General features: G+C 45.0%; 1 protein-coding gene across 1 annotated transcript; it reads left to right on the plus strand.

The window, feature by feature from the left end:
- The first annotated feature begins 348 nt into the window (after positions 1-348).
- tex26 (testis expressed 26) lies at positions 349-17,503 on the plus strand. Its single transcript, XM_033022857.1, has 8 exons — positions 349-519; positions 2,333-2,525; positions 7,682-7,766; positions 9,625-9,769; positions 12,603-12,759; positions 13,431-13,604; positions 16,771-16,932; positions 17,180-17,503. Exons 1-8 carry the CDS (start codon positions 463-465, stop codon positions 17,224-17,226), a joined length of 1,020 nt encoding a protein of 339 aa, XP_032878748.1. The 5' UTR covers positions 349-462; the 3' UTR covers positions 17,227-17,503.
- The last annotated feature ends 753 nt before the right edge of the window (positions 17,504-18,256 follow it).

Here is an 18,256-nt window from a genome sequence, read left to right on the forward strand (position 1 = left end):
CGAACAACTTTTTTCCCTTAGTCCCACCTGCCTGCACTCATACCATAACCCTCCATTCCCTTCTCATCCATATGCCTATCCAATTTATTTTTAAATGATACCAACGAACCTGCCACCACCACTTCCACTGGAAGCTCATTCCACACCGCTACCACTCTGGATGGATTAGGCAGCATCTTGATACATGAATGTTTCTGAAACGTTGCAATTAAACATCGCAACTCTATCGCTGCACCACTTGTAAAATAAACATTTAAAAAATGCTTCAGCTTTAAGGCCATTGATTGAAGTGCAGCACAATACTTTTCTTTTCTCTAATCATGTTTATTGTACACCAGGCAACCACGCTAGGTTGCCCGGCAACAGAGGCCTGCAGCAAGTAATGAGAGCTACAAACAGGTGTCGTCTCGACAAAGCAGTCCAAAGGAATTTGTCGTTGCAAAGCCCCGGTACCCGTGAAAGATGGATCTGTGCCTTGTATCGTATGTGAAGGAAGCCCCGGTTAATAAATGTGACCAGGTAAGCAAAAACTCAACCTGTTCCTTCTCTGTGCATGAGTTGTTCCCATTTAGTTTAGTTTAGTTTATTGTCATATGTAGAGTGTAAAGTTGTTATGTTGCATGCTATCCGGTCAGTGGAAAGACTATATATTATTTATAAGATACTATTGCAATGTCTAAGAAACATTTGGACAGGTACATAGAGAGGACAAGTTTAGAGGGGTAAGGTCCAGACACAGGCAGGTGGGACTCGTGTACTTGGGACACGTTGGCCGGTGTGGGCAAGTTGGGCTGAGGGGCCTGTTTCCACGCTGTAAGACTCTATGACTCAAGTCAGCAGAAAGACAATACATGATTGCAATAGAGCCATCCACGGTGTACATATACATGAAAAAGGGAATAAGGTTTAGTACTGGATAAAGTCCTGTAAAGTCCGATTAAAGAGAGTCCGAGGATCTTCAATGAGGTAGATTGGAGGTAGGGCCGCTTGTAGTTGTTGATAGGATGGTTCGCTTGCCCAATAACAGCTGGAAAGAAACGGGAAAAAAGCTGAAAAGAATGGGGATAGATCTGATAAAGTTTTGATCTTACAGAGGTGTATAAGATCACGAGGGGAATAGATAGGATGAAAGGACAGTCTTTTACCCAGAGTAGGGGAAACAAGAACCAGAGGGCATAGGTTTAAGGTGAGAGGGGAAAGATTGAATAGGACCCTGGGGGGGAGGGCAAGGATGGGCACTGTTGGTATCTGCCATTCCATAATGGACAATATGTTATAGTAAGATGTCATAAAGCTGGAAAGGGTGTAGAGAAGAATTATGAGGATGTTGCCAGGACTCGAGGAGGCTGAGTTATAGGGAGAGGTTGAGCAGGCTAGGATATTATTCCTCAGGATGACGAAGGGTGATCTTATAGAGGTGTATAAGATCATGAGGAGAATAGATAGGGTAAATGCAGAGTCTTTTACCCTGAGTAGGAGAATCAAGAATCAGAGGACACAGGTTTAAGATGAGGGGCAAAGATTTAATAGGCAACTTTTTTAACACAAAGGGCGGTGCCGCTGTGGTAGAGTTGCTGCCTTACAGCGATAGAGACTTGGGTTTGATCCTGACTACATGCTGTCTCTGTGACCGTGTAGGTTTTTTGACTTATGCTCCGGATTCCTCCCAAAGACTGACAGGCTTGTAGCTTAATGGGCTTAATTAAAATTACAAAATTGTCCAATTGTCCCGAGTGTGCAGGATAGTGCTAGTGTACGGGGTAATCGCTGGTTGGCATGGACTCGGTTGACCGATGGGCCTGTTTGCTCGCTGTGTCTCTAAAGTTTAGTTTAGTTTAGAGATACATTGCGGAAACAGGCCCTCCGGCCCACCGGGTCCATGCCAACCAGCGATCTCCGCACATTAACACTATCCTACACCCACTAGAAACAATTTTTTACATTTACCAAACCAATTAGCCTACAAACCTGTACGCCTTTGGAGTGTGGGAGGAAACCGAAGATCTCGGAGAAAACCCACGCAGATCACGGGGAGAATGTACAAACTCCATACAGACAGCACCCGTAGTCAGGATCGAACCCGGGTCTCCGGTGCTGCATTCGCTTTAAGGCAGGAACTCTACCGCTGCGCCACCGTGACTGCGTAAAGCCTAAAGTAAAGTTTAAAGGTACATGGATAGGATACGTGTAGAGGGATATGAACCAAACGCAGTCCGGTGGGACTCATGTAGATGGGGCATGTGGGTTGGCATGGGCAAGTTGGGCCGAAGGGCCTGTTTCCACACCGTATGACTCTAATACTATGTGAATTTGTTCTTCATCTGTTCTTTAGAATGCTGGTGACCAAAATTACTGTAATCCCAAGCTTCTCCAAGGTACTCCGGGAGTATGGAATGAATTAGCGGCAGAGAAGAAAAGCAAGTCACCAAGCAAACTTTGTCCAGTTGAAAATGAAAAGAAGACTAAAAAGTGTAAAAAGAAAAAAAAGGCACACCAGAGAAAAAAGAAGAATGACCCTTGTTTGGGTAAGAGAGCACGGCAAAGATAATAATCTCTCACCATGTTCAACCATTCTTCTGATGTGCCTAAGACACAGGAGCAAAATTAGGCCATTCGGCCCATCAAGTCTACTCCATCATTCAATCATGGCTGATCGATCTTCCCCTCTCAACCTCATTTTCTTGCCTGCTCCCGATAACATTTGACACCCTTACTAATCAAGAACCTATCAATCTCCACGTTAAAAATACCCATTGACTTGGCCTCCACAGAATTCCACAGATTCACCATCCTCTGTCTAAATATATTCCTGCTCACCTCCTTTCTCATTTCATGTCATTTTATTCTGATGCTCTGGTCCTAGACTCCCACTAGTGAAAACATCCTCTCCACATCCACCCTGTCCAGGCCATTCACTATTCGGTATGTTTCAATGAGGCACCCCTTCATCCTTATAAACTCAAGATTGTGTTGTGCTCAAGATTCCATCATCTGCAGTCTCTTGTCTCTCCATGACATTTAATAATGCTGCCTCCATTTCATGAGGACAGAAGTGCCTTTATGGTCGAGGTGTATAGTATAATCTATGCTTCAAATGAAGCAGTGGCCTCTCTACTGCAGTGTCAAAGGATGCATCACAGAATGATCTGTATACCTCCCCTCCCTCTACTTGCTGCCTCCCACCATTTCCTGATTGCTGTCCATTTCCTATCCCCTGCTGTGCAGAATGGGGACAATCCTTCACTGAATTAATTATTGTTGTGGTCATTTTTATCAATAAAATAGGCACAACAATTAGAGTCATAGAGTCATATAGTCATACAGCATGGAAACAGGCTTTTGGTCCAACTCGCCCACACCAACCGAAATGCCCCGTCTACACAAGTCCGACCTGCCTGCATTTGGCCAATATCCCTCTAAATGTATCCTATTCAATACCTGTCTAAATGTTTCTTAAATGTTGTGATTAAACGTTGCAACTCTACCGCTGTGACTCTGCCGCCTTGTAAACGTTGCGATAATCTCTGCCTCAACTACTCCTCCAGCACCTTCTTCCATACATCCGCCACCCTTTGTGTAAAAAGGTTACCCCTCAGATTCCCATTAAATCTTCCCCCCCTCACCTTAAAACTATGTCCTCTGGTTCTCGATTCCCATACTCTGGGCAAAATACTCTGTCTGTTTACCCGATCTATTCCTCTCATGATTTTGTACACCTATATAAGATCACCCCTTATCCACCTGCGCTCATAGGAATAAAGCCCTAGTCTGATCAACGTCTCCCTATAGCTCAGATCCTTGAGTCCTGGCAACATCCTGGTAAATCTTCACTGAACCCTTTCTAGCTTGACAACATCTTTCCTATAACATGGTGACCAAAACTGCACACAATACTCTAAATGTGGCCTCACCAATGTCTTGTAACATGACTTCCCAACTTCTATACTCAATGCTCTGATTAATGAAGGCCAATGTGCCAAAAGCCTTTTTGACCACCCTCTCTAAATGTGACACCACTTTCAAGGAACTATGTGCCTGCACTCCTAGAGAATTTACAATGAACACCCTGATTTGAGGTTGTGCAGAATAAGCAAGGTCAATTTCTGACAGGGCGAGGAAATTGAAGGCTTGTTATCAGATTTCTTTCTTTCCAAATTGAAAAAAGAAAATGATGCAGGCATGTGGCAACATTTATGTGCGAGTATGTATGTTTGTGTGTGTGTGTGATTTGTATATGCATGCATGTGTGTGATATGTGTGTATGCGCATGATGTGCGTGATTATATGTGTGATGTGTATGAGACCCGGGTTCGATCCTGACCTCGGCTACTGTCTGTTTGGAGTATGCATGTTCTCTCTGGGACCGCATGGGTTTTCTCTGGATACGCCGGTTTCTTCCCACCTCCCAAAAGCATGTGGGTTTGTAAGTAAATTGCCTTTAGTGTGGAGGAAGCGGATGAGAAAGTGGGATAACAAAAAACTAGTGTGAACAGGCTGATCGGCGTGGACTCGGTGGGGCCTGTTTCCGTGCTGCATCTTTAAACTAAACTAAAACTTATTGAGGTGTATGAAATAATGAGGGGAACAGGACGGGTGAAGGGACAATGACTTTTACCAGCATCTGCAGTCATTCATCTAATTATCTCTTTGTCCTTCTTTGTAACTATGATAAATCTAACCAACTTAATCGCCAGCATAAAAATGCTCTCTCACTGGTAATCCTTCCCCTGCCAATGGTGTAATGATCCAATGGTTCTTCATTATCACATGTACCAAGGGACAGTGAAAATCTTGTTTTGCATACAGTGCAGAAAGATTATTGCCCTACATGTACAATCCTGATTAAGTACAGAATACACAGAAACAGCCCACTGAGTCCATGTACAAGAGTTGCCAGGTTTGCGTGCCGTTTTCACAGTCCCAGCTACAGCTGGCCATAAAGACCCGTGGCTGCCATCGCCTCTGTCCGGATCATCCAGTGATCCGTCGTCCCTCTCCTTGTCCGGCCTCCTTCAGCCTTCCTGTCCCGGTGATGCCTCCCGCAGCCGACCTTGAGGGTGCGGAAGGTAACACCCTCGGTTCTTCTTACCGGCCCTTTGTCCAGCGTCTGCCGCCATCGCCGACTCCCTGTGTTATTCCCTGAAACTAAATACAGAGCTGCACCCCTCCCTGTTGATAAATATTTGAAACAGAGTAAGGTAGAGAAGGATCAGGAGAAGACTAGCCGGCAAGAACAGGTATGACGTTGCAGGAACGGGAAAGGCAAACATATTTGCTTTACGTCTTGAGACAGAACTCTTAAGATTCTTGTAGATTGGCTATTGCATGTTAGCCAATCAGAATGCTTAGTAATTATAACTCCGCCTAATTGTATGATTTATAGCAAAGATCCTATAGCGGATCTTTGATTTATAGTGTAAGAACTCGCCTGCTGCCTGGCAGTAGCTGCAGTAGACTGAACGTATGATGTACCGCATATGTGATGATGAACTAGTCAATAAAGATGCATATGCTTCAACCCGTGTGAGACTAAGGTATTTACATGGTCATATCTAATAGGTGGCTTGCTAACCCGCTCGGTCCTCGTACGGTATGGGGCAGCCTCATCAACCTTTTCCTCCGAAAAGTTGAGGGCTGGGTTGGGTAAATCCAGGTGTCTGTGTGGAGAGACCGCAGGGGAACCTGGAGTGGACCGCCGCGGGGATCCCAGGATGCCGGTTACAACAGGGGACGTAGGGACAGACCGACGCGGAGAACTGGTATCCCATGCACAGAAAAGTGGCTTTTCAACTTTACCATGTAAATACCTTAGTCTCACACAGGTTGAAGCATAAGCTGTGTGTGTGTGTGTGTGTGTGTGTGGATGTGTGTGTGTCATTTTGCATGTGATACGTATCTCCTCGAAAACCAGACGCAAAAACGCGGAGATTTTTACAATTTCGGTAGGGATTTAACTTATGAGTTCAGAAATCCACTCCTCTCTAGATTTGGTCAATTATTTCCCCAGATTTTGAATTAAATTGTTCACAAAACATCAAAAAAAAATTAAAATCAAACTGCTGCATGAGTCACAGGGTCACCTCACAGATCCAATCACAATGGATCTCATTTACATATATGACATCACAATGGGACAGGGTGGGAGATTGGAACCTCCATGTGGTCCCACTAAAATCAAACTGCTGCATGAGTCACAGTGCCATCTCACAGATGTACAATCACATCACAATGGGACAGGGGTGGGAGATCTCTCCACCTCACTGACATTTAAAAAAATATTATGGTTGCCCAGCTGCTGACCTCACAATGCCTTTGAACCTGGCCCAACTGCCTCATTGCCCCGCCCGGCCCTGCCCCCCCAGCTTGGCCTCATGGCCCCGCCGATGACCACACAATGGCTTTGCACCTGGCCCAACTGCTTCCTGGTCCTCCCCTGAATTCCATAGAGCTGCCGGCAGCTTTCGTGCATGAGATGCGGACGCTTCATTTCCACAACATTCTGAACGTGTGACGCACAGTTGCATTTATTTTATTTAGGGGGGGAAGGGAGGGGGAGGCGCTAGGAGAGAGAGAGAGAGAGAAGTAGAGAGAGAGAGAGAGAGAGAGAGAGAGAGAGAAGAGAGGAGAAGAGAAGAGAGAGAGAGAGAGAGAGGGAAGAGAGAGAGAGAGAAGAAGAGAGAGAGAGAGAGAGAGAAGAGAAGAGAGAGAGAGAGAGAGAGAGAGAGAGAGACGGAGAGGAGAGAGAGAGAGAGAGAGAGAGAGAGAGCGCGAGTAGCGAGATAGAGTAGAGAGAGAGAGAGAAGAGAGAGAGATAGAGCAGAGAGATAGAGAGAGCGATAGAGATAGAGAGAAGAGAGTAGCGAGAGAGAGATGAGCGAGAGAGAGGAGAGGAGACGAGAGCTCTCCCTCTCTCTCTCCCCTCTTTCTACCCTCTCTCTACCCACTCTCTCTCTCTACCCTCACTCTCTCTCTCCCCCACCCCCCCTGCCCTCCCCTCCCCTAACCACCTTCCCCTAAACCCCCTTCCCCCCTCCACCCCACCTATCCCCTACCCCTTCCCTCCACCCAGTCCCAGTGGATAGGGCGGTTATGGGGTAAAAGGATCAAATTAATAATATTAATATGTCAAGTGGGTAGTTAGCGTGTGTGCGGGGGGGGGGGTAGTTAGTGTATGTGACGCCGCATGCCGCCCCCCTCCCCCGTAACCACATGTTGGGGGAACAGACCCAACGGGTCTGCACTTCATTTAGTAAATCATATAATTAGACAGAGTTATAATTACTAAGTATTCTGATTGGCTAACATGCAATAGCCAATCTACAGTGGGTATATGGAACGAGCTGCCAGAGGAGGTAGTTGTGGCCGATACCGTATTAAAACAGCATTTAAAAGACACTTGGACAGGTACATAGATAGGAAAGGTTTGGAGGGATATGGGCCAAATGCAGGCAGGTAGGACGAGGGTAGATGGGGCAGCTTGGTTGGCATGGACAAGTTGGGCCAAAGGGCCTGCTTCTGTGCTGTACGACTATGACTTTGTTGTGTGGAATTCTGGGGTGGACACCAATATTATTTTGATAGATGTAAAATATAATTCAGGATATTTTTATCTCTTTGCAGAAAACTTTTATGTGAATTTGAGTAATGCAATTAATTAATTAAGAATGTTTAATGTCTGTAGAAGGGTCGTCGACCTTTGATCCGTTTGAAACGACGTTCATGCGAGATTTTGCTTATCGCCCGGGCTCGGCTGCTGAACCTATGCGGTGAGTCGGAATAAACTGTGAACATCGACTTAAACAGCTTCTGGGGCATCTGTGAACTTTTATTGTCGGAGATATGAAATAGAGTTGGGAGCATAGCAATTGGGTGGCACAGTGGCGCAGTGGTAGAGCTGCTGCCTCATGGCGCTGGTGCCCAGGGTTCGATCCTGACTATGGATGCTGTCTGTACGGAGTTTGCACATTCTCCCTGTGGGTTTTCTCCAGGTGCTTCGGTTTCCTCCCACACTCCTGTTTGTAGGTTAATTGTTGTCTGTAAATTTGTAAATTGTTCCCAGTGTGCAGGGTTGTGCTAGGGTACGGGGTGATTGCTGGTTGGTGTGGACTCGGTGGGCGGTGGGATCTGTTTTCAGGCTTCTATCTCTAAAGTCTAAAGTCTAACTGTTCTTCACTGATATTATTCATTGATGGGATGCGCAGTGGTGCAGCAGGAAGAGTCACAGTGCCAGAGACCTGGGTTTGATCCCGATCGCGGCTGCTGTTCTGTGCGGTGTTTGTACTTGCTCCCTATGACTGTCACAGCGAGTACGTGGAAACACCGCACAGACAGCGCCCCAAAGTCAGGATTGAATCCAGGTCTATGGTGCTGTGTCTCTTCCCAAATGGATGGGCAACCAGCCAATCCACTTAAAGAATCCTCCTTGACTTAAACCCCTCTGGAGGTTGCACATTCTCCCTGTGACTGCGTGGGTTTTCTCCGGGTGTCCTAGTTTTCTCCCACATCCCAAAGACGTGTGGGTCTAGGGACGAACCACATCATTGGCAATGGATGAGAAAGTGGGATAACATAGACCTAGTTTGAGCAGTCGATTGATGGTAGGCGTGGACCTGACCTCCCATCTCCCATCTGGGGCAAAAGGCCTATTTCCATGCTGTATTTTTCAATCAATCAAAATCCATTAGATTCAACAACTAGAGGACATAGCTTTAAGGTGAGGGAGGATAGATTTAATGGAAACCTAAGGGGTAATTCTTTTCCACAAATGGTAGAAGGTGAGCTGCCAGAGGAGGTAGGTGAGTCAGGTACTAGTACCACAATGTTTAAAAAATATTTGGGCAGGTACATGGATAGGATAGGCTTAGAAGGATATAGGCCAAACACAGGCAGAATTAGTTAGTTTAGTTAGCTTATTGTCACATGTACTGCGGTACAGTGAAAAGCTTTTTGTTGCGTGCTAACCAGTCAGCCATCCACAGTGTACAGATACAGGATAAAGGGAATATTGTAAAGTACAAGGTTATGTCCAGTAAAGTCTCATTTAAGATAGTCTGAGGGTCTCCAATGAGGTAGATGGGAGGTCAGGACCGCTATCTAGTTGGTGATAGGATGGTCCAGTTGCCTGAGATCAGCTGGGGAAAAAACTGTCCCTGAATTTGGAGGTATGCATTTTCACACTTCTATATCTCTTAAATGATGGGAGAGGGGAGAAGAGGGAGTGACTGGGATGAGACTGGTCCTTTTGCAGGTGGCTTTGTTGAGGCAGCGTGAAGTGTAAATGGAGAAATTGGAAGGGAGGTTGGGTTGCCTGATGGTTTGGGCTACATCCTTCAACTCTTTGCAATTTCTTGTGGTCTTGCATGGAGCTGTTCCCAAATCATGCTGTGATGCATCCCGATAAAATGCTTTCTATGGCGCATCTGTCAAAGACTAGCGTAGGATGGGCATGCTGGTCAGTGTGGGCAAATTGGGCTGAGGGGCTTCTTTCCATGCTGCACGACCCTATGACTCTGTGAGATGAAATAAATTGATTCAACCGTGAGTGAGATACTAATGTGGAAACCCTGCTGTTGTCTTCCATTTAGTTAACTTATGTGTGTTTGTTTTCCTCCTGCCTCATTGCAGCCCAAAATCAACCAATGGATACACTTACCCCTATAAGCTCCATGAGCCTATTGGCGGCAGCTCATATACAGATGACTACGCCTGGAAGTTGCTGACCAGTCAACATCACCGGCCCTGCAGGAAACCCGAACCACATCCGTGTGACGTCAGTAACATTGAGCGCACCCTCCAGACATGAAACACCACAGATAAATCATCTTTTAATTATGTTAACCTTTTCACTCAGAGGTTGGTGGGTATATGTATGTAACGAGCTGCCAGGGGAGGTCGTTGAGGTAGGTTCTATAACAGCATATAAAATACATTTGACAGGTACATGGATAGGAAGGCAGATTATTATGTGAATGGTGTCAGGTTAGGAAAAGGGGAGGTGCAACAAGACCTGGGTGACAGGATCAGTCATTGAAAGTAAGCATGCAGGTATAGCAGGCAGTGAAGGAAGCTCATGGCATGTTGACCTTCATTGCGAGAGCATTTCAGTTCATACTCATACTCATAATCATACTTACTTTATTAGCCAGGTATGTTTTGCAACATACGAGGAACTTGATTTGTCATAGTCATAATAATAAAAAGCAACAGAACACACAAAATACATTTTAACATAAACATCCACCACAGTGGCTCCTCCACATTCGTCACTGTGATGGAAGCGGAAAAAAAGTTCAATCTCTTCCTTTCTTTGTTCTCCCGCCGTCGAGGGCCTCGAGCCTTCCGTTGACGGGACGATCTTGACTCCCGTAGCCAGCGGAGGGCCTTCTGCATTGAGGCGATCAAGCTCCTGCTTCTGGGGAATGTCAGTTCCCCGCGCTGGGTGATCGGACCCCGGGTAGGGGCTTGTTCAACGTTGTGCGGTTTTGGAGCTCCCGACTCGGTCTCTCCCGAGGCTGCGAGCCCTTGATGTTAAAGTACCCGGGCCGTGGTTGGAGCATTAATCCCAGGCAAGGAATCGACTCCAATGGGTAAGTCCATGCCCCGCGGTGGGGCTCAAAGTCAGTCCTGAGCAAGGCCTCCAGCTCCACGATGTTAGGCCGCAGAGTGACCAGAGATACGACCCAGAAAACAATCGCATCTCCGGCAAGGTAAGAGATTGAAAAAAAGTTTCTCCTGACACCCCCGCCCACCCCCTACATAAACCAAACCAGAGAACATTAACACAAACTTTTAAAACACACTCGGTCCGACTGCAGTTGTACATGGCCCTGGTGAGACTGCACCTAGAGTACTGTGTGCAATTTTGGTCTCCTAATTTGAGGATAGACATTATTGCTATTGAGGGAGTGCAGCATAGGTTCACCAGGTTAATTCCCGGCATGGCAGGACTGACATATGATGAAAGAATAGGTTGACTGGGCTTGTATTCATGGGAATTTAGATGGATGAGAGGTTATCTTATAGAAACATATAAAATTCTTAAAAGATTGGACTGGCTAGATGCAGGAAAAATGGTCCTGATGTTGGGGCAGTCCAGAACTAAGGGTCACAGTTTGAGAATAAGGGGTAGGTAATTTCGGACTGAGATGAGAAAAAACTTCTTCACCCAGAGAGTTGTGAATCTGTAGAATTCTCTGCTACTGAAGGCCGTGGAGGCCAATTCACTGGATGTTTTCAAGAGAGAGTTCGATTTAGCTCTTAGGGTTAAAGGAATGAAGGGATATGGGGGAAAAGCAGGAACGGGGTACTGATTGTGGGTGATCAGTCATGATGGCTTCCTCCTGCATCTATTTTTCAATGTCTCTATGGCATGAGCTAGTTGGGCTATGGTGCCTGTTTCTGTTCTGTATGACTCTATTACTCTATATGAGCGACCCCTCTCAAGTATACTCTGAGGATATTTCCTGTGTCTACTGCAATAAGAAGGACTAAATGAGCTTTCACCGGCTAGGATGCTTTTTGTCACCGTACGAGCTTTTTTGTGCATGGTTAGAAATGTAGATTTATTTTTCCTTTATAAGCATATTGTGAGTAAAGTGAGCAATTTTTTTACCGACGTTGCAATGGTTTTATGATACAATGGTACTTTATTGTCACATGTACCTAGGTACAGTGAAATTCCTTTTATTACAAACCGTTCAGTAAAAATCTTGCTATACTGTACATAGGCACAATCATACTTCAGTCCAGGGATAGTAGATTCTACTGAGGCAGTTCACAAGAGTCACCATGTTTAAGTTTATATTTAGGTTTATTATTGTCACGTGTACTGAGCTATAGTGAAAATGCTTTGTTTTGCTTGCTATCCAATCGGATCAAATAATACTAAACATAATACAATTGAGTGGGGTGACACAGTGGTGCAGCAGCAGAGTTGCTGCCTTCAAGCACCAGAGATCCTGACTACGGGTGCTGTCTGTAAGGAGTTTGTATGTTCTTCCTGTGATCACATGGGGTTTGTCCGGGTACTCGGGTTTCCTCCCACACTCCAAAGACGTACAGGGTTGTGGGTTAGTGAGCTTCTGTAAATTGCCCCGTGTGTGCAGGATGGAACTAGTGTACGGGCGATCGTTGTTCAGTGCGGACTCAGAAGGCCGAAGGGCCTGTTTCCAACATTGTATCTATAAACAAAATTAAATTAAGCTAAACTAAATTAAACAAAACTAAATTCAAGTCAAATTCAAGTACAATGGATAGAATAAACGGAAAGATACTGAGTGCAGAATATAGTTCTCAGCATTCATTTCCATAGACAAAGACTAATGTCCGCAATGGGATAGAGGTGAATTGGACAATGCTCTTGCTTAACTGCATTTAAAAGACACTTGGACAAGTACATGGGTAGGAAAGGTTTAGAGGGATATGGACCAAACGAGCAAATGAGAAGAGCTAAGATGGGGCATCTTGGTCGGTTTGAACGAGTTGGGGCAAAGGGCTTGTTTCCAAGCTCTATGACTCTGTGACTCTATGTATATAAGTATGCATATGTAGCAACAATGATACTCTCCTGACCTTATCCTCATTTAGAAATTGTATTATTGCAGGTCTTGTGGCTGTGGAAACAACTCAAGAAAAGTCCGGAGACATTCCCAAGAGTCAGCGCTTATTTCTCTCATCCCATGTCCGCTGAAGATATCTGCAGAGTAAAATCACATCAGTATGACACCATATATCGGCAGGATTACCTTGGGCTGCAACAAGGTAGGGCACTGTTGGTATGCATTATTCATTCACGGACACGGGAATCTGCCAGAGAATGAGTACAATGTAAAAATCATAGTGGTGAAAGGTGTTGCGGTAATTGACTTTAGTTTCGTTTATTGTCACGAGTTACCTGTAGATATGTAATCCCCAAGTGTGGCCATTATACACATCCTGAGGAGGGTCATTTCATACTTTGATAAGTTCATGTCATCGGAGCAGAATTAGGCCATTCAGCCCATCGCGCCTACTCTGCCATTCAGTCATGTCTGATCACTTTCCCTCTCAACCCCATTTTCCAGCCTTCTCCCCATAATCTTTGACACCCGTACTAGTCAAGATCCTGTAAATCTCTGCTTTAAAAATACCCGATGACTTGGTCTCCACGGCCACCTGTGGCAATGAATTCCACAGATGCATCAGGACTAAAGAAATTCCTCCTCATCTCCTATGTAAAGGTATATCCTTGTATTCTGAGGCAGTGCCCTCTGGTCCTAGACTCTCCCATCCATTCCACATCCACTCTATCCAGGCCGTTCATTATTCGGTAAGTTTCAATGAGGTCCCCCTCATCCGTCTAAACTCCAGCGAGTACAGGCCCAGTGCCGTCAAATGCTCATCGTACATATATAAATAAAAAGAGTGTTGAGTGTTCAGAGTTTTCTTTGCAGAGTACAAGTTGAAATGCCCGCCCTGTGTGCCCATCCAGAGGAAGGGGGAGCCTTGCCCTCCCCGCACAATCAACCAATACCACGTACCGCAATGGAAACAGCAGCCCGAGTTGGCCATCTGTACGTCGCGATACGGCAGCAATAAGCAATGGGATACAGCCGCAAGAGGAATAGGTGAGATCAATGATTCAATGGTTCAATGGGAACAATACATTTTCTGAGGGCTTTTCACCATGGTGTTGCGTAGTATTGGAAGTTTTCATTTCTGTAAAGAAAATGCATAAAACTTTCTGGCAATGACAGAGTGGAATCTACATTCTAAAAATGTAACAATAAATAAAAATAACATCAACACACTTCCAATTGTAATCATCTCCCAAAGGAATTTAGAGATGCTTTAAAGAGTCAAGTTGTAGACTGGTCAACAAAATGGCACATTTGTGAAAACTAGCAACATTATAGTGGTAGGAAATGGACAGTCCACGTTTAGGGTCAGGGCCATTCTTCAGACTTCTTTAACTTCTTGTATGTTAGTTACTTAAAGTAAAACAAAGCATGTGGATTATTGTGGCACAACATGTGGACATCTATCTACGTGTTCCACAGAGAATTATGCACAGGAATTTGTAACATGTCAGACAATGTCAGACATGTCAGTTTAGATGTATTCAGGCTGCAAGCTTTACTCTTGTTTCCTCTCATCTTTTGGCTTCAAAGGGAGCACCCCAGTACTAGTCCGAATAATTAAGAAAGTTCTCAAGAAACAAATAAATGTTGTAGGATGTTCAAATGCCAACCTGAAGCACCACCAGTCAGGAACAGCTTCCTCCCCTCTGTTATCAGGCCTCTGAACCGTCCTTCCATAGAAACATAGAAAACATAGAAAATAGGTGCAGGAGTAGGCCATTCGGCCCTTCGAGCCTGCACCGCCATTCGATATGATCATGGCTGATCATCCAACTCAGTATCCCATCCCTGCCTTCTCTCCATACTCCATGATCCCTTTAGCCACAAGGGCCACATCTAACTCCCTCTTAAATATAGCCAATGAACTGGCCTCAACTACCTTCTGTGGCAGAGAATTCCACAGATTCACCACTCTCTGTGTAAAAAATGATTTTCTCATCTCGGTCCTAAAAGACTTCCCTCTTATCCTTAAACTGTGACCCCTAGTTCTGGACTTCCCCAACATCGGGAATAATCTTCCTGCATCTAGCCTGTCCAACCCCTTAAGAATTTTGTAAGTTTCTATAAGATCCCCCCTCAATCTTCTAAATTCTAGCGTGTACAAGCCGAGTCTATCCAGTCTTTCTTCATATGAAAGTCCTGCCATCCCAGGAATCAGTCTGGTGAACCTTCTCTGTACTCCCTCTATGGCAAGAATGTCTTTCCTCAGATTAGAGACCAAAACTGTACGCAATACGTAAAGGCCTAGTTCCGACAAACGCTCCATGAGTTTGGATACTGTCCGATTCCATGGTGCTTTATTTGTCCCATGTGCAACTGCACAGTGAAATTCTTTCTGAATATTTATACATGCAGACGCCACCATGTTTTGGCGCCATTTCCAAAGTCCAAAGTCCGGTCCATCTGACATCAGTTCACTGGAGGAGCTCCCGATCCAGGCAAGCCTCAGTCTCCTGCAGGTCCTTCCTCCATTGTCCACGACCGGCTGGGCTCATGAACCGATGTTCCTCTCCTTGCCATCTTTGTGTCCTGGGGAGGGGGATTCCTGCAGCTGACGTTGAAGGCACTGGGGACAGACAATACCCCGGATCGCCCTCCTACCAAGCCGTTCCCTCTCCCACCAGCGGAAACATCCTCTCCACATCCACTCTATCCAAGCCTTTCAATATTCTGTATGTTTCAATGAAGTCCCTCCTCATTCTTATAAACTCCAACGGGTACAGGCCTAGTTCCGGCAAACGCTCATCATGTTCTGGGATCATTCCTGGGATCATTCTTGTAAACCTCCTCTGGACCCTCTCCAGAGCCAGCACATCCTTCCTCAGATATGGTGCCCAAAATTGCTCACAATATTCCAAATGTGGCTTTACCAATGCCTTATAGAGCCTCAACATTACATCCCTGTTTTTGTATACAAGCCCTCTCGAAATAAATGCTAGCATTGAGATTGCTTTCTTTACTACTGATTTGACTTGCAGATTAACGTTTTGGGAATCCTGCGCCAACTCCCCCAAGTCCCTTTGCACCTCCGATTTCTGTATTCTCACCCTATTTAGAAAATAATCTACACTTTTATTCCTACTACCAAAATGCATGACTCCACACTTTATTCCATCTGCTGCTTCTCTGCCCAGCCTGTCAGTCCTTCTGCAGTTCCTGCTTTTTCTACACTACCTGCCCCTCCACCTATTTTCATATCATTCGCAAACTTTGCCACAAAGCCTTCAATCCCCTCATCCAAATCATAAATATACAACGTGAAGAGTAGTGGCCCCAGCACCGAGCCTTGTGGAACTCCAAAGTCACTGGCAGCCGACCAGAAAAAGCCCCCTTTACTTTATTGCCACTCTTTGCCTTCTGCCATCCAGCCAACCTGCTATCCATGCTAGTATCTGCCCTTTGATACGGTGGTCTCTCACCTTCCTTAGCAGCCTAATGTGTGGCACCTTATCAAAGGCTTTCTGAAAATCTAAGTAAACAACATATACTGAGTCTCCTTTGTCTGTCCTGCTATTTACTTCTTCAAAGAATTCCAGCAAATTTGTCAAGCAAGACCTCCCCCTTCACAAAGCCATGCTGACTTCGGCCTATTTTATCATGAACTAAGTACTCCATAACCTTATCCTTTATAATGGACTCTAAAATCTTTCCAACCACCGAAGTCAGACTAACTGGCCTATTATTCCCACTATTCTGCCTTGCTTCCTTTTTGTGTAGCGGGGTAATATTGGCAATTTTCCAATCATCTGGGAAGCATTTTAGTTATAAAGGTTCTATATAGTTTACATATATTGTTTCAGCGCCACAGTGTTGCAGCTGGTATAGCCAATGCCTCACGGCGCCAGAGACCCCGGTTCAATCCCAACCTGCTGTCTGTGTGGAGTTTGCACGTTCTCCCTGTGATTATGTGGGTTTCCTCCGGGTGCTCTGGTTTCCTCCCACATTCCAAAAACGGACAGGTTTGTATATAAATTGGCATGGTAAAATTGTAAATTGTCCCTCGTGTGTGGGATAGTATTAGTGTGCGGGGATTGCTGGTCGGCACGGACTCGGTGGGCCAAAGGGCCTGTTTCCGCGATGTATCTCTAACCTAAACTAAAAAACGAAAACTAAATATGTATTTAAAATGTCTGTGTTGTTGGATTGACTACAGTACCCAGGTTGACACATGCACACATGAAGAACCAGGAGAAAAGCAAGAAGCAGACCACATATGATGACGAATATGGAAACCCTGGTGTGCATTTTACCAACATAATAAAGTCTCTTGAACCAAAAGAAGTTAGAAAATACCTGGAGTCACTTCCAAGGAAAGGTACGAGTCTGTACATGTAAAGCTTTATCAAATATTATATTTAGAATCAGTGAGTCATTTATTAAGTTGCAGCAGTGAGAGAGAGATCTTTTTGTGGCTGTATTAATGACCTCTGCTGTACTTTGCTGAGTATACCGCATTTGGGTAAATAGGCTGAATTTGTCCATGGAACTATGATGTAGACAGATAAGTAGTTCAGCCTTTTTTAAGCAAATAAATTGAATGCTTAATTTTTTTTATTTTGCAGAACGGGACCTATTATTGCATCTATTAAATGATTTGACCAGGAAGTGAAGTCAAGTTAATGGGCCTTCTACCTGCTTATCCAATGCAATGGATCCAAGGTGACTATCTGACCGCCGTCCCTTCAATGGTATGATATTGGAAGTGAAACATAGCACAATGATCTGTGGGAATAAATGTCACAATCTGATAATGTAAAGGCCTGTCCTTCATTATTATCAGCTGCCTGTAAGCCTCGGCGCATGTCATTACCATTTTATTAAATCAAGTATGAAAAATTGTGAAGAATTTGATATTCTGAACTTTGAAAAATATAATAGTAATCAATTTTCTGTGTGGTCTTTAATTCTTGCTTTACCCTGCTGTCATTAAATGTTGCAAGAGATTCCGTAAATCTTTTCTGTTGTCGTATAAAACAGAAAGGAACTGCAGATGCTGGTTTAGAAAAAAAAAGGACACAAAGTAACTCAGCGGGATAGGCAGCATCTCCGGAGAACATGGAGAGGTGACGATTCGGGTCAGGACCCTTCTTCAGATGGCACGGTGTTGCAGCCAGTAGAGCTGCTGCCTCACAACGCCAGAGACCCGGGTTTGATCCTGACCTCGAGTGCTGCCCTTATGGAGTTTGCACGTTTGCCCTGTGACCGCATGGGTTTCCTTCAGGTGTCATGGAGAGAGTTATAGAGTCATACAGTGTGGAAACAGGCCTTTTGGCTCAACTTGCCTACACTAACAAACATATTCCATCTACGCTAGTCCCACCTGCCTGCGTTTGGCTCATATCCTTCTGAACCTATCCTAACCATGTATCTATACAAATGTTTCTTAAACATTGCGATAGTACCTCCCTCAACCACCTCCTCCAGCACCTCGTTGCTTACACCCACCTTATGTAAAAAAGGTGCCTTTCAGGTTCCCATTAAATCTCCCCCCACCTCCCCCCTTCCCCTTAAACCTATGTCCTCTGGTTCTCGATTCCCCTACTCTGCGCAAGAGATTCTGTTTGCCTACCTGATCTATTCCCCTCATGATATAATGCACCTTTATAAGATCATCCCTCATCCTCTTGCGCTCCAAGGAA

This window comes from Amblyraja radiata, chromosome 6 (assembly GCF_010909765.2).
Source record: "Amblyraja radiata isolate CabotCenter1 chromosome 6, sAmbRad1.1.pri, whole genome shotgun sequence".
Taxonomy (NCBI): domain Eukaryota; kingdom Metazoa; phylum Chordata; class Chondrichthyes; order Rajiformes; family Rajidae; genus Amblyraja; species Amblyraja radiata.

Excerpts from the sequence above, each read along its gene's own strand:
- tex26 (XM_033022857.1), top strand. The coding sequence starts at position 463 with ATGGATCTGTGCCTTGTATCGTATGTGAAGGAAGCCCCGGTTAATAAA. Across the intron at positions 520-2,332 it reads CGGTTAATAAATGTGACCAG|AATGCTGGTGACCAAAATTA; the intron begins GTAAGCAAAAAC and ends TCTGTTCTTTAG. Across the intron at positions 9,770-12,602 it reads CCGAACCACATCCGTGTGAC|GTCTTGTGGCTGTGGAAACA; the intron begins GTCAGTAACATT and ends GTATTATTGCAG.